Genomic DNA, 15,344 nt, shown 5'->3' on the forward strand with positions numbered 1-15,344 from the left:
ATAAACGAGTAATAAAGTATGAGCCCATATTTAATTTTTCTTTATATACAAATATTTACAAAATATACTCAAAATAGCAACTTGATAGTGTAGCCCAACCCTTCCACTGCGTGACGTTCCGAGTGACCGCAACTCACCTATTACCTGCAAAAACATTGAAAACAACGGAGTGAGCACTAATTGCTCAGTAAATAAACCCGCTATGCTACCCTTCTCTCTTCGTTGCTTAAATCCTGAATTTTCTTTTCTTAAAACTCATTTCTCGAGTATTCTCTATTCTTCTCTTGTTCTTTCTCTATTCTTTCTTTGTTTTGCTCTCTGTTTTCTAAATTTTTTTCACTACCCATGATAATGAGCATGGTATTATGCATATTCATGATGCAAATGCACAAATGCATAAATTATGCATTTTTTCTTTTCTATTTTTCTTATTTTGTTTTCTATTTCTTTTTCTTTATTTATTTCTTTCTTTTCTAGTCTTTCTTTCTTTCTTTCTATTCTTGCCAATCGGACTCGGTTGAGGCATGGATTTGAAGCCTTGGCCGTGTGAGTGAATTCTCTAATTTTGGGTACAGTCCTCATTCACACACACTTCTAACGGACTGTACAATTTTTCTTTCTGAATTCTAAGGCTGCTCACTAAAGGCGGCGTGCATGTGGGACAATGTCACTCACGGCTCCCTATCGCAACAACATTCTCTTCTTTTTATTTTTTATTTTTTACACTTCTTTAAGAAAAATTCAGATTTGAATATCTTTAATATTCTCACTCCTTTCTATTTTCTCTTTAACATATTTTAGGGCTTTTTCATGCTCTTATGAATATGTATGCATGTTGATGGTTTTATGCTTATAATTCTTGATGAGAATCCTAGCCCATCATGCCCATCACAAATGTTAGGGATTTCAATGAAGACTCAAGGACAACATGAAGATCAACATTCGGCCCAAGCATCCCAAGCACTCAAGGAAGTTCACAAAATTGTCCAAGAGGTCTTAAGGTTCCAAGGCACGACTCAAGCCCAATTTTGTGACCAAAAACGTGAACAAGAAGTGGGAGCTAGTTTCATTGGCCCAAGCCCAAGTTTTGGGTGTCATTTGATTCAAATTTTGGAGGAAAAACCCTAAATTGTTGTTAAGGACAAAGGTCCTTAAATTAGGGAAAAGTTGTCCACTTGATCATTAAATGGTTATGGCTTGTTTTTGACATGTGTTGGTGGCTTTTGTTTATTAATTTGAATGTAATATTTTAATGTTTCCATCAGTGTATTGCTAGGGTAAATCCCTAATTTTTGTAAAGCCTATATAAAGGCCACTTGATCATTTGTAAAGTGACTTTGAATTTGAATATAGTGCTTTGTCTTGAGAAAGTGTTTTCTCTTGTTTTCCTTTACCCATTTCGGCCAAACTTGGTGGTGGATTGTCTATCAAGCTGGTGGAGTTTCCTTTAGGCTTGATTGATTCCTTGGTCATCTCTTATGTAAGTTGTTTTCTATTATTTTCAAGTAACTCATTTCCGGATTTTCCTTTGCATGGTGTGTATGTCCATTTGGGGTGCATTTGAAATAATGACTTGGTGAATGACTGGAGTTTGATATAAGGAGTTGTTTTTAGTTATTTGATGGTTGTGAATGTTATGAAGTGTGTAGCCGAATGGTCATAAGGAGTTGGAAAAACCTAGCCTAGGTTTGAGTCAAAAGTGGTTGTTTTAGGGTAGTATATGAATTGAGGTTGAAGAATTTCATATCATTCTTTCTAAATTCACATATTTAAATGCAATTATGCATTATGAATGCAAACATGTCATTCTCTACCATCTACAACTCTCCCAAAGTAACCATAATCATTCTCATACAGCACTTCTCTTTGGCATTTCATCAAACAATTCATGTGCACAAATCAACACTAATTTGGCTACACTTCTATCTCCATTTTAGGCCACCAAAAATTTAGAATAAACTCCTCCATAATTAACACCGAATCTGCCCAAAATACACACTTCAAAATTTTCACTTCAATTCTTCCAAATCTCATCCAAACATTCATCAATAACAACTACACCAACACAACTTCTCATGGATAGGTTCTAATCATTTTCACACCAAATCCTCAAAAATTTTACATATAACACATATATATATGCAAAAGAAAGTTCTCTACACAACATAACTTAAATCAACTTAGGTAGATTACTTACCTTGTGCTTGAGTAATCCCACTAGAATCTTCTTTCTTTGTGTAGACTTGTTCTTCCTCTAAAACCTTAAGCCTAAACCCTATAAGAATTCAACACTTTAAAAGTTAATCTCACATCTATTGCAAGAATTCTTACCTTTGGGTGCTTAGGATCAAATCTCTACCAAAATCCAACCAAAAGCCCTCTAAAATCCCTTGAAAATTTGATGAAGAGATGAGAGAAATTGAGAGTGAAGTGGTGTGAGAGGGAGTAGAGAATGATAGGGTCTTTTTGCTTGAACTCTTAATATCTCATATTAATATGCATACTTTCCCATCTTGCCCTTATACTTTCTTTAAAATTCCATCTATGTCCCTTAGTCAATTACCATAATGCCCTCATTTTTAATACATTCTCCATGAAATTCTACCTCTTTTCACTCCCCACTTTTTCAACTAATTTTGAGTGAAAATACCATTTTACCCTTAATGCAAGTTTAAGGCATTTTCTTCACATTTTCCTTAAAATAACTTTAGCAAAAATCAACTAAAGGTATAAGAGCATACATTAAATTACGTATCTCCATGTGGGCGTTACAAAAGTTCCCGGTGCGAGCTTTTTAGAAATCTTAAAAGGACCTTCCCATTTGGGCCCAAGTGTCCTCAAGCTCGGGTTTTGTGTACCCTCGACGACCTTTCTGAGGACTAGGTTGCCCACTCCAAAGTCCATGTCATTGTAGTCTTAGCGCCTCTGTTTATCTACTGGACAATCTTGTCGCCTATTTGGGGCTTTTCGTGGCGAGCTTCTGACAAGGGCAACTAGCGAGCTTTCTACTCGTTGATGTTTAACAACCATCTAATAAAACTTTGCTAGACTCACATGGTCTTCACTTTGGAACTCTTTCCATAGCTCAGTTTGCGGCTTGGTGCCTGCAATTAGTAAAGTCCAGATTGATTATTTGGGTGCATCCGCGACCTTTGCTTGCTCATTTTGGAACCTCGTCAGGTACGAGGTCAATGTTTCGTCTCTCTCCTGATGAATATTGCTCAGGTAGCTGAGTGACATTACGAATTGTCTCCTCGCTTGGAATTGTTATAGGTATAGCAAGGAGAATTGTTGCTAAGAGCTAATTGAGTTCGCCTTGAGCCTTTTGTACCACCTCTTGGCATCTCCTACCAATGTGACCACGAAGCAGCGGCACTCTGCCAAGTCACAGACCTGGTGTGGTTCCATCAGGTTGTTAAAAGTGTCCAAGTGGTCTTTGGGATCTCCTTTTCCATCGAACTTTCTTTTTGGCGCCCTAAATCCCTTGGGAAGTAAGGCTTGACAAACTTCCTCTGTGAAGGGAGAACTCACTATCTCTTCCGTCGCATTGTTCTAGCGGGCTCTTAGATCGTCGAGCATTTTCTACACCTGATCTACGTCCTCGTTGTGGGGATTGCCCTGACTGGCTCTGTTCATCCTTACCTCGAGCTAGTGAGTTCGCAAATCTGTTGCTTATGAGCCCCCTCCATTATGCGTATTGATACGTGAGGTTGAGTCATGATGACTAGGCTAGTAGGTGCTATCATGCTCATCAGTGCATTGCTCGCAACGTTGGTTATAACCGGAACATTGGTCATTGTCAGATTGGGGCGCATTACTCACCTAGCGAACTTGGCAGGTTTGAGCATGCCTTTGGCGTGGGTTAAAATTGGCACGCAAACGTTGGGGGTATCGTCGAGTAGGTTAAGCGTCCCGTGGGCGACCATTGCCTTCATCTTCTCTCGTGGACTCTTTCCCTGGTCACCTCCCAGGGTTAGTTTGCCCGCAGGATTCTCGTTCATGAGTATAATGTGCCCAGCGGTGCAGGGATCGTTGTCCGTTTCTCATGCCAACGAGCCAGGTTGGTCAGCAACTGAATTTTGACCTGTTGGGGTAAAATCAGTGAAGTGTGGATCCTAGGGGGTTGGTTGCTGATTTCTTAGCTCAGCCACATTTTGTTGCACTGCCTATGCAACCATTGTTTTGATCATCTCCACCAGTTGGTCGTTCTCAGGATTTAACATCCCTACCCCCTAATTATTTGCGGCTTGTTGTGTTTGCGGCACTAGTGGTCGACGCCCGATGGCATCTTGATGCACCTCCTGGTGGGTGGTTTCCACGTTGTCATGGTTTCCAGTGGTGGTTTTTAATCGTGTACGAACCATTGTGGGCCTTGAGTGATCGGGTCACTGGGATTGTTTGCCGAAAATTCTGAGATTTTGGCGGAGGCCCTTCTTCTAGAGCCAAAATGTTGATGCAAAAATATACCAACTAGAGCAATTCGATTGACCTTGATAGAATCAAAACTTATGTGTGTGTGATTACGGGTAACCAACAATGTATAAACGGAAAATGCAATAAAGTAAATGGAACAATGAGTTTGTAAAGTGGTTCGACGACTTAAACTCATGAGCCTACGTCCATTGTTTTTGTATTTGCTGTGAGAGCTTGCAATAATGGTCCTAGAATAATTTGTTAACCCCTTTCTCATCGTTGGAGGGGGTTTCTATACAAATTTTGTACAAATGAAATAGCGAAAATAAATAGATTACAATTAAGATTGAAATGCAACTTCGATATTCTCAAGATTGAGCTGTGAGATTGCGCTAAGACTGTTGTCGATCTGATCCCTTGCGAGATATTCGGGATCTGAAGTTATTTGTGAGTTGGTTGAACAATGGTTGGGATTAGTTGTGACTAGCTTGTGCTAGGTCGAGCTACAACTCGACCAGCTACAACTCGACGAGCTTATATTGGGTCAGACAATCGATCGAGTCGAACTAATTCTAGATCGAGCTATAACCTCGCAATTCTCCGAACTTGATGAAAAAATCACACATGACATTGGAATTATCACATATAAAACAAGAGTTTTTATTCTTAAAATTTTCAAATATTCATGTATAATAGTCACTAATCTGAATAAAATTTGACTTAAAAAAAAATATATTATGTTTTATATACAAAATAGAAATTTATTGAAACATTACCAATTATAACTCCATTATAACCCTATATTATTTAGTCAAATGTCACAAGTAAGATGTCACCCTCGGCACCATTAAGATCAGGGGCGGATGCTACACAATTTTAAAAAAAAAAATATTAATATGTTCAATCTCTGGATTTTGGCCCACCCTAACAGAAATATTGATGGAATTTTGGCCCGCCCTAATAAAAATTTCTGGATTTACCCCTAATTAAGATCATCGGTTGGCAATTTATCAAATAGTTTCGGCGGTTTGACCAAATCAAGCAAGATGTAATGAGGTATAAAAAGTTTTGACAAAACGTTTCCGGCCCATTGAGGCAAACCTTTGACACTATTGTATAAATCTCCAGCCAATGATCCTTACGCTGCTAATAGTATTAGTTCACTCTTATACATATACGTTTTTTTTTAATTAATCAGAAACTTAAAACTTATTTATAAAAGTTATAATTTATGTATAATCTTAAAGTCTTTTGATAATTGACTATTCTAAAAGCTAATTTTGAAATCTTCAAGCCAAAAACACCTACTTTTGAAATCTTGTAATAAAATACCTAGTTATAGAAGAAGTTAATTATTCTATAATCACTTTTGAAATGTGTTTACCAAACACATTTTGAATGATTGCTTAAGAATAAAGGTGGAAAAGTAACCCGCCCGGCCCGGCCTGCGGCGGGTTACGAAGTTTGGCGGGTCGGGCCTAACCTGCCCGCCAACAAAGGCAGGCCGGGTTAGGCCCGCCATTTTGGAGAAAATGGCTGGCCCAGCCCGGCCCGCCAACCCTAACCCGCCGGGTTAGCCCGATTTTCTTATTTTTTTTGTTTTTTTTGTTTTTTTAGTTTAACTTTTCAAATAAATAATTATAAATATAACCGTTTTTAGTTAACTTTTCAAATATCAATAATTCAATTCAATTCAATTCAATTTTTTTTTTTGTTAACATTTCAAATATTAATTCAATTTTAATACAATAAAATTGTAATATAAGAAAAATTAGACTTATTCATTTATCAAAAAATAAAATAAGAAATTACAACAATTATTGCCTCGTTAAAAACCTCACCAAGAAAAACCCAATGGGAGAAAACTTGTAAGAAAAAGAGTGCAATAATTGATAATTAATTTACAAATTACATTTTACAAAACAACTAATTTGGGGTGGTTCATTAGGACCTCCCTCATCTGTTACATCTATATTACAAAATTGAAATGATTCTACAAAGTATTGTCGATAACCTCGTATTGATCTTGATGGCGCATCGTTCCCAATCTCGAAGACATGTGAGGACTTCAATCATTTTTGGAGCAAGTTAGTCTTTCTTTCATTTAAAATCCTTCCACTTGCACTAAATGTTTGTTTCGGATGAGACGTGAGAACGGAACAGCGAAACACTCCAAGGCAAGTCTTGATAATACCGGAAAAATACATTTTCTGGCTCCCAATACTCTAAATATCAAAGTGACCTGCTGAAAACATTTCGGGGGTTGCCAAATATTGTTGAGTTCATTACTCTACGACTCCATGGAGGACAGTATATAGTTGTTTGTTGTTGGGGGTGCTTCTGAAGAGGAGGTGTGTGCTTCGGATTCGGGTCCTTTTCAGCCTATTCATGCATTCCAGAGTATAAGTTTTCATTTTTTTTTTGTTCTCTTTACAGCTCTCTCTGGATATTTCACCTCTTTGCGACTACGGGTTCCCATACCTGTTTTAATATGGAAATATACTTCGAAAAACTATTTTTTACCTCTCCTATTTGATTGCATATGATTCGGTTTGTAAATTTTCACTTAAATTGTCAAAACCATTTTCTAAGAGGCTAATTAAATTCTAGGATCAAATATAGCACCTAAACAATAAAGAAAAGGAATGGTTCCCAATATTTCAAAAAAAAATTTGCATTGCCTTTATTGGTGCATTTAAAATTTCATTGTCTTTGTTTTTGTAAATAACTCGGAAATTTTTATAATTGTATGTTACCAATAGACTAGTAGGATAATACACACCAGAAAGTTGCAAAGTGGATTGGTAAAAACATTTGAGAAAATAATAAAAATTTTAACTATCTTCCAATCATTTTCTATCAAATAATGAGGACTTCTATTATTTGCTCACAATAACTAATTATATTAGCATAAAGTAACATGATCAAGCATTAAATAAGTACTGTTCCATCTAACAGCCTATCTAATGCAAAAGTTCTAGAGACATATTTGATTTTATAAGCTCTTGAAATTCCATTTCTTTTATTCACTACCACTGTAATCCAAGCTAAAGATTCCCTATTCTATCATATTTTGTTTAATTGTTTTCATACAACTTTTCACAATTAAATTATAAAATGACATGCACAACATTGGTGAAAAAACTTCAAATTGTTATATAAAGGAATTAGTTTGAAAAAAATCTATAGCTTTACTATTAGAACTTGCATTATCTAAATTAGACTTATCACTTTATCAATAATATCATAATCTTCTAAAACTTCAACAATTTTTTTATAGATTTCTAACCCACTATGATCCACATCCATTAATCTAAATCCTAATAAAGATTTATTTAATTTAAATTCATTATCAAAATAATGACTAGTCACACAAATTAATCTTGTTTAGCTCTACCACTCTAAATATCGGCAGTTAGAGCCACACTAATATGACAAGTATGAAATTTATTTTTTAATTCTAATTTCATTTTTTAAACAATTTTATTAAATCATTTCTGTTGCAGTTTTAGAATACTTTTAAATCCTAGAAAAAATGAATTTTGAACAAATCTTTCAAAATATTTATCTTCAGCCATATTATAGGTTGATCAGTTGCAGCAATATATAAAGCTAACTGTTCCCTATATACATTAGAATTATAACGCCAAGTAGTACCCACATAGTTATTTGAGTTTGATTGCTTTCTCTATTTCCATTTTATTATATGTTTATTAGCATGCCTTTTTAAAGTACAGTACCATTACCTGAATCAGCTTTATAACATTTCCACAATATTTGCATCTTGCTTTCTTGACTTGATTTCATTTTCTGTCTCGTAAAACTTGTCGAAATGCGCCCAAACATCTGATGTATGCCTGTCTTCGGTTTCGACGGCAGTTGATGAACCCGTCTCAACTTGAGATGGAGTTGGCAGGAACACATTACGAGGACGACTTCTAGAACTACCGGGAGCTGTTGGAATCGACGGCATATTTTGAGGTGTATCGGATTCTGAGACTGGGATTGGGACAGCGGGACTATTTGAATCTCCTACATTCATAGTAAAATCACGGGACTGGACTAGGATTAGTTTTTCTTCATCATTGAAATTAATGGGAGAGAAATATCTATCCATTGTAGTTGAAAAAAAATTGTGTTGAAGAAATAAAAATTAAAGTAAAGAATTGGAATATGGAAATTGGAATTTGAAAATTGAAATATATTGAAAATTGCAAAAACTAATAAAAATTAAATAAGAGCAAATTGATACAAAAAGATTAGAGATAATGAATAATTGAGAGAATAGAGATTAGAGAAATGAAGAATGAGAGAATTTGAGTTGTGAGAAAAATATGAGAGTTTAGGCTAATTATAAAAAAAAAAAAGGGGAAAGAAAATGACGAAAAGACCCCTCCAACGGCTTAAAACGGCTATATTTCAAGGGTAAAAGGGTATTTAAAAAAATAATGAATTTTACTTTTTTTTTAATTTTTATTTTCGGCAACCCGCGAGTCACCCGCGGCCACCCATGCAACCCGCCGGTTGGCGGGCCTCCTGCAAAAGAACAAATAGCAACCCGCGGCCGCCGATTTGCCATTTTGCTACTTACCAGCCAATTGCGTGCGTTGCAGGGTTGCTGGCGGGTTGGCTAAACCGACCCCCATTAAGGCGAGCCGGTTTCAACCTCTTCATTACGCCGGGTTAGGGTTGACCCGTCTAACCCGGCCCATTTGTTCCACCTCTACTTAAGAAACGGGATTATGAAATAATTATAACAATCCCGAATTCACCTACCCACATATATAATATATATATATATATATATATTATATATAATTATATTATATATATATATATATATAATATATATATTATATATATATATTTTGGTATTTGGAAGTCTCTAGACTAGCTTACATGTACCTCGCTAATCTCCAAGACCCTGAAACTATCAGTAGGGTAAGAACTTCAATGTCTACCCCTATTAGCACCTAAAGAGATCGAACTCATGACTTCTTGGGTAATTATTCAGAGTTTTTAACAAACTACTCAATCACCCAGACATAGTTTATTATTAATAATCATAATCATAATTCATAAAATATGTTAGAGTAAAAGAAAAAAAAAGAAATAATAACCTTCTTAGTGCAGTTTATGATGCATTGCAATACTAAATTGAGGAACACCCAAATGGAATCATACAAAAAAAGTTGGGTTTTGCGTCCGCGTTTATGATTTGAGCCCTGTATGGGAGCCTGAGCCAATCAAGTCCAATAACGCAAATCGCTAAAAGAGGAGTCGTCATTGTTTCTACGTTTGCTTCTTCACATCTGAACTGATACAGGGAGACTGAACAAAATAGAAAAAAGATTTAAAAAAAAAAAGAAAGAAAGAAAAAAAAAAAAAAAAAACTCGCTCAGATCTCCTATCAAAGTCAAATTTAAAATTGACGACTAAGAAGCTAACAAACAGCGAAAGAGCTTTACAGAGAGAAGAGATGCTGCCAATTTCAGGTTCTAAAGGGCGCTCTTCGTCCGCCACGTCACGATCAAACTCCATGCTCCCTCAGTACCTCCGTCGAATCATCAAGGTCCTCTCAATAAATTTCTTAATTTGTGGATCTGATCTCTTTCATTTCACACCAAACTCTCTGATTCGATCAATTTACGATTAAACTTATATGATTGTTAGAGCATTCTACTTTAATTTGATCCATATATATTTTACTTTGTTTAGGGTTCAATGTGTTGTTGTTTAATTATGACATGTTAATTTGTTAATATGATGAAAAATTGTATTAGATGTGAATATTTTGTATGACGTTATTTTGTTAGAGGTTTGACTCAAACAAATTTTTTCAGATGTTGTGGAGCTCCATAGTTCAATTTTGATTCGTGGTCTACACGCTTTTGTTGTGAATCATCCTGATGTGGTTATTAGATTTGTTATTTTGGTAGAGACACCAATTATCTCAAATAATGTATATTTAATGGAAGCTGAAGAAAGATTGCTTCTTGCATGTTGAAATGTTAGTATTATGATTTAACTATGTTTCTTTTTTTTTTTTTGGTTCATTGTAGTGGCAACAAATGGATGTTGAATATACTTTCTGGCAAATGCTTCATCTTTGCACTTCACCAAAAGTTGTGTGAGTATCAGACTTCAAACCACCTGAATCATCATTGTTGTAATGTATTCTTTATTGTCATCGCCTGATCTATGCCTGCAGTTGTCAACTTATTTATTGGTCTGTCCACAATTTTAGAATACATAATGGTTTTCTTGAATGTGAAAGTGTGAATGTAAAATTAGTTCAGTATGAATCCTAAATATTGCTGCTGAAGGAATGAATTAAGAGTTGTAACCATGAATTGTCCTTGGTGTGCAGGCTAACATTCATGACTGTTATTTTATGTACAAAATTTGCGGCATCTTTGTAATGAGATAATTTGAATTATCTTATGCTCTGCTCAATATTTTGTCAATTTTTCGTCTGTGACCTGAATTATTTTTCTTTATATGGTGATTACTACTGGAATGGGAGGTTAGGCATGAACTTGATCTTGTTTAACAGATGAAACTATTAGCAACTATATTGAATGGCTTTATTTACTTTTTGCACTAGGGTTGTGCTGGATAATGCCTGGGGAAATAGTAGAGAAGGTTTATTTTAGTTGGACTTATCTGGATTAAGTTTGCACAAAGAGTGTTTTGATTTTGATGGCTAGCAATGTTCTAATTGTTGTAATTCTTCATTTTGCATGTGGAACTGTGTGATCACTACAGCTATCAGCACACCAAGTATCATAAACGTAAGTGCCTTTGGTGTTAACGAATTTTTCTTCAGTTTTGTATGGTATGGTTGGAGGGTTTTTTTTTTTTTTTTTTTTTTTTTTTTTTTTTACTTTATATCTTAAAATTCGTGATAGTGTTGCCATAGTGTTCATGTAATCTTATCTTTTACCTTTAGCATCTGGTTTTACAGAATATATTTTCTAGAGTCTATAATTTGTAATATGCACCTTTGTGCAAATAGCAGGCTTATGATTCAATAAGAGTGGTCTGTTTTGAAGGTCCCGAAGCCAAGATAGTTAAATATGAAAAAGATTTTAGAGGACGGTTAGCTGTTTAGTCACATTTTGTAGTAATGTCATTTTACATTTGCACAAACCTGACACCTAACAACTTTCACTGATATTATGAAAATTGGTAGATAAGAGACATTTTAACATTTTTAACTGTTCTTATATTGAATAAAACTTGAATAAAGTCAGTTATTTATGTATACTTAGGACACCATTAACGACAATGTAACTGAGAATTCTTTTCTGTTTTTGATTTCAGAAACTAAGAATCAATGGGCTCGAGACGATCCTGCCTTTGTTGTAATCTGCAGCCTCCTTTTGTTAGTTGCAACCATGGCATATTGTGCTGCGTAAGTTTGTAATGTATATCCTGGATGGGCAGTTTTAATGTTTGTATAGGGGTGGGGTGGAGTGCATAGAGCTTAAATTTTATTTTACCAACCAATATTACGAAAAGGCAAAACAAATTCTGAGGTTGAATAATTAATGCAAAATTTATTAGTTGTCATCTACTTTCCAAGGAAGATCCTTCTATGAATTCCTTGGTTGCTGGGGTGCTTTTTGTAGATTAATTTGTGATTTTTATATGCATAAGCATGATGAATGCTGCAGCTTGGACAATCTAACTATTTCCTAGTTTTAGTGTTGTGGTGATCCATTCTATAATATGCTCAATATATCTTTTAGTTTAGTTCGAGGCCATTCGAGTATGTGCTATTTTTTTTGAGTTTTCCAGTCAGATAATCTCACCAGGCTGTCTTCTTTTACTTTCAGGTACGACCACAGTGCCACACATGCTGTTTTTGTTGTAATTTCAGTTTTGCTTTTCCATTTTCTGATTATGGGAGCAGTTCTAGCCACTTGTTGTTGGTAAGAACTACTGTATATATAGGATATTTGATTATCTTTTAGGCTGCCCTTCAATTTTAAGCTTTATGATGCTTGAAGCTTGGTGGCTAGTGTGGTAGTAAAATGTAGAATACTGCAGCTTAGTGGTGGTAGCAGTAGAATATTTTTTTTTGCTCTTGGTAAAATCCCAACGCAGTTTTGCATGGTTTCCAAAATCTAATTAACTGAAACCAAACTGAAAAAAAAAAAAAAAACTTCCCAATCCACTGAACTGCATCCCGTTAATGCCTGTCACTGATTAAAATGTTGATAATAAGGATTCTATGTGTACATTGCTAATACTAAAAGGGGTGAGACCTAAGTAGGATACTGGAAATTTTCTTTATTATGATCCTGATTGTGCTGAAATTTGTTATTGGGCATCCTGAGGATTCTTTTTCACTTTAGTGAATTTCACAATATTGAGTTTAACCTGCTTGAATTTTTTGAAGATCCTGGTTAATATGGGTTTTTTTTTTTTTTTTTTTTTTTTTTCTCTAAAATTTACATTTCTCATCATCAGTTTCTATACTTATATGCTTCTTTTATTTCATGATTTTTTCATTTTTTTCTGGATGAGAAGTTGTTTGAGTAGAGTTACTACATTGTATGTACATGTAAATCAGTGAAGCACTGAAATCCATTCTCTGCTTCCATGCAGGTTCCTGACAAATTCTTATCTTCGGGAAGAGTCTCCAAACAGTCATGTGGTTGAGCAACGAGTTGAATGGCAAGTCAGGAAACTTTTACTTTCAATTTACCAGTTTCAAATTTGTATGTGTATATGGGCTGTTTGTGAATGTTATAAATAGAAATTCCTGTGTTATTTGTGTTTATGGTTTATTTCCGTGTGTGTAGAAATCAGGTTTATTCTTATTCTGCGTATATACAATCTGATTCATTTGTTTGGGTGCTGACTGTGATTTTGTTTGGATTGAAGGCTGTATGCATTCGATGTGCACTGCAATTCTTTCTTCCCATTGTTTGTTATGCTTTATGGTAATTCCCATGTTCTCAATTTGTTCCTTTTCTTACAACCTTACTTTATGCAATAATGTGATTGATTTCTTTTTTTGTGGCAGTTATACATTATTTTCTGTCACCCCTATTGGTAGCTCATGGTTTCATTCCTGTATTACTGTCAAATCTGCTTTTCATGGTGGCTGCTTGTTACTATCATTATCTCAACTTCTTAGGTTATGATGGTAAGCTTATATATTATTTATTATATTGCTTTTCTTTGCAAATAAGTGAGGAGTGATGCTTGGGGCCATGCGGTGCATGAGAGATGCTTGGCTTATTAGGATGTATGATATTGAGAATCATCTTCTTGATGCTGTCCAAATATCTGATTTCCTGCATTATTAATCCGCATGAAATCTTTTTGTGGGGTATGGCCACGAAATTCTTGTCTCTTTTAGGCTGAGATCCTCAGACAAGAATTGTTTTTGGATGAATGAATATCCAAACATTGAGTACATACATTACTTTCTTTTTGAAAATTTATTTAATTATTTATTTTGGTTTGTTGAGGGAGTGATGCGAGGAAGTTGATGTGGCAGAGGTGCTAGCCTTTGTGGTTAGTCATTCGTGAAATCTGTATTTAGGAATTAGAGTTGTAGTCCCAAAGTGTAAATCAATGATTTATTTATCTACTTCAATCAATTTTTCGTGTTGAGTGAAATCCATAATTGAACGCAACTTAATTTAGCATGTGGTTCCAACCAATTGTAGTCAGCTTTATATGTGTCCTTTTGGTTTATTTGCTCTTTCAGTTGTGATAAACTTCACTGAATGGAATTTTTATTATCATCTTTTTGATCATAAATTTGATAAGAGAAATATCACTGAATATATTTGTGATTGCAAAGCCTCTGATATAAATCCGAAGTTCATATAGGGGTTGAATGGTAGATGACAGCTAGTGGATTTCAGTTATAAATTGATATACTAACAACTAGTATTATGCTGCAGTATTGCCATTTCTGGAGAGGACCACGTTTTTCCTATATCCAATCGGTGTTTTTATCGTCCTTTCTCCAATTCGTAAGTTTCAAAGCTGCTACTGATTGTGTCTTAGGTTTGGGATCTTTGCATCTGAACTTGAATTTGCTTTGCAGTGATTTTAAGTGGCTTCAATCCTTCGAGATACTTTATGAATATGTACTTTAGTCAGAGGTTATGATTCCTAAGGATTAACACTTCGGATAGCACATAATGAGGTGGTGAAAAATTTGAGGACTGCATCAACACTAGATGGCTTGATGGTTCATATACATATAGAAGGGAAGGCAGGGCACTATCACAATATGGTATTATTCTTGCCTTTTGTAGTCCCGCTGACAGTGAATGGAAGATCAGAACCAATTGAGCTCAGGGTAAAGTGATTTTTCAGTGATCAACATAAAATTTGATCAAATGGATTAGTAGAATGTAATGATTTTGACCCATGCCATTTTCATCAATACATCATGTTGTCTTCCTGGAAAATCAGTACAGATTTTTATTTTTTATTTATTTTTTATTAATTTCCCTCCCATGTCTGGAAGTTACATGTATTGGCTAAATCTTGGAATTTGTGGGGTTGCATGTGCGGAATGTATCAATTTTTCGGTGTGATGAACAGTTGATTCCTGGAAAATTAGGATTTGCCTGTATAGAAAGGTACTTGAATGTGTTTAAATATTAGGAGCGGGACCTTAAGTAGAAGAGAATTGTTGTATTTCAATTTCCAAGTATTGGAAAGTTAAGGAAGGTATTACAATAAGTAAACTCCTATAAACTGGACCGACACGTAAGTTCGTTCTTATCATGGATTCATGGGTGAGTTTTTCATACGTGTTATTCTTAAGTTATATCAGTGGTTTAATAACCAACCCGTGGTGAAATCCGGCAACTTTGCGGGTTGACCAGTTTAACTGGTTTGATTGGTTGGTCAAACTGAGTGGTCAAAAGTTTAAAATTCAGCAAATACAT

At 35.1% G+C, this 15,344-nt stretch overlaps 1 protein-coding gene across 1 annotated transcript; it reads left to right on the forward strand.

The window, feature by feature from the left end:
• Window positions 1-9,726: 9,726 nt before the first annotated feature.
• Window positions 9,727-15,025, forward strand: LOC116119236 (protein unc-50 homolog). The gene is made up of 10 exons (XM_031405174.1): window positions 9,727-9,985; window positions 10,476-10,543; window positions 11,182-11,207; window positions 11,740-11,830; window positions 12,255-12,350; window positions 13,030-13,098; window positions 13,309-13,367; window positions 13,451-13,573; window positions 14,343-14,414; window positions 14,489-15,025. Exons 1-10 carry the CDS (start codon window positions 9,893-9,895, stop codon window positions 14,551-14,553), a joined length of 762 nt encoding a protein of 253 aa, XP_031261034.1. The 5' UTR covers window positions 9,727-9,892; the 3' UTR covers window positions 14,554-15,025.
• The last annotated feature ends 319 nt before the right edge of the window (window positions 15,026-15,344 follow it).

This window comes from Pistacia vera, unplaced genomic scaffold (genome assembly GCF_008641045.1).
Source record: "Pistacia vera cultivar Batoury unplaced genomic scaffold, PisVer_v2 Contig878, whole genome shotgun sequence".
Taxonomy (NCBI): Eukaryota; Viridiplantae; Streptophyta; class Magnoliopsida; order Sapindales; family Anacardiaceae; genus Pistacia; species Pistacia vera.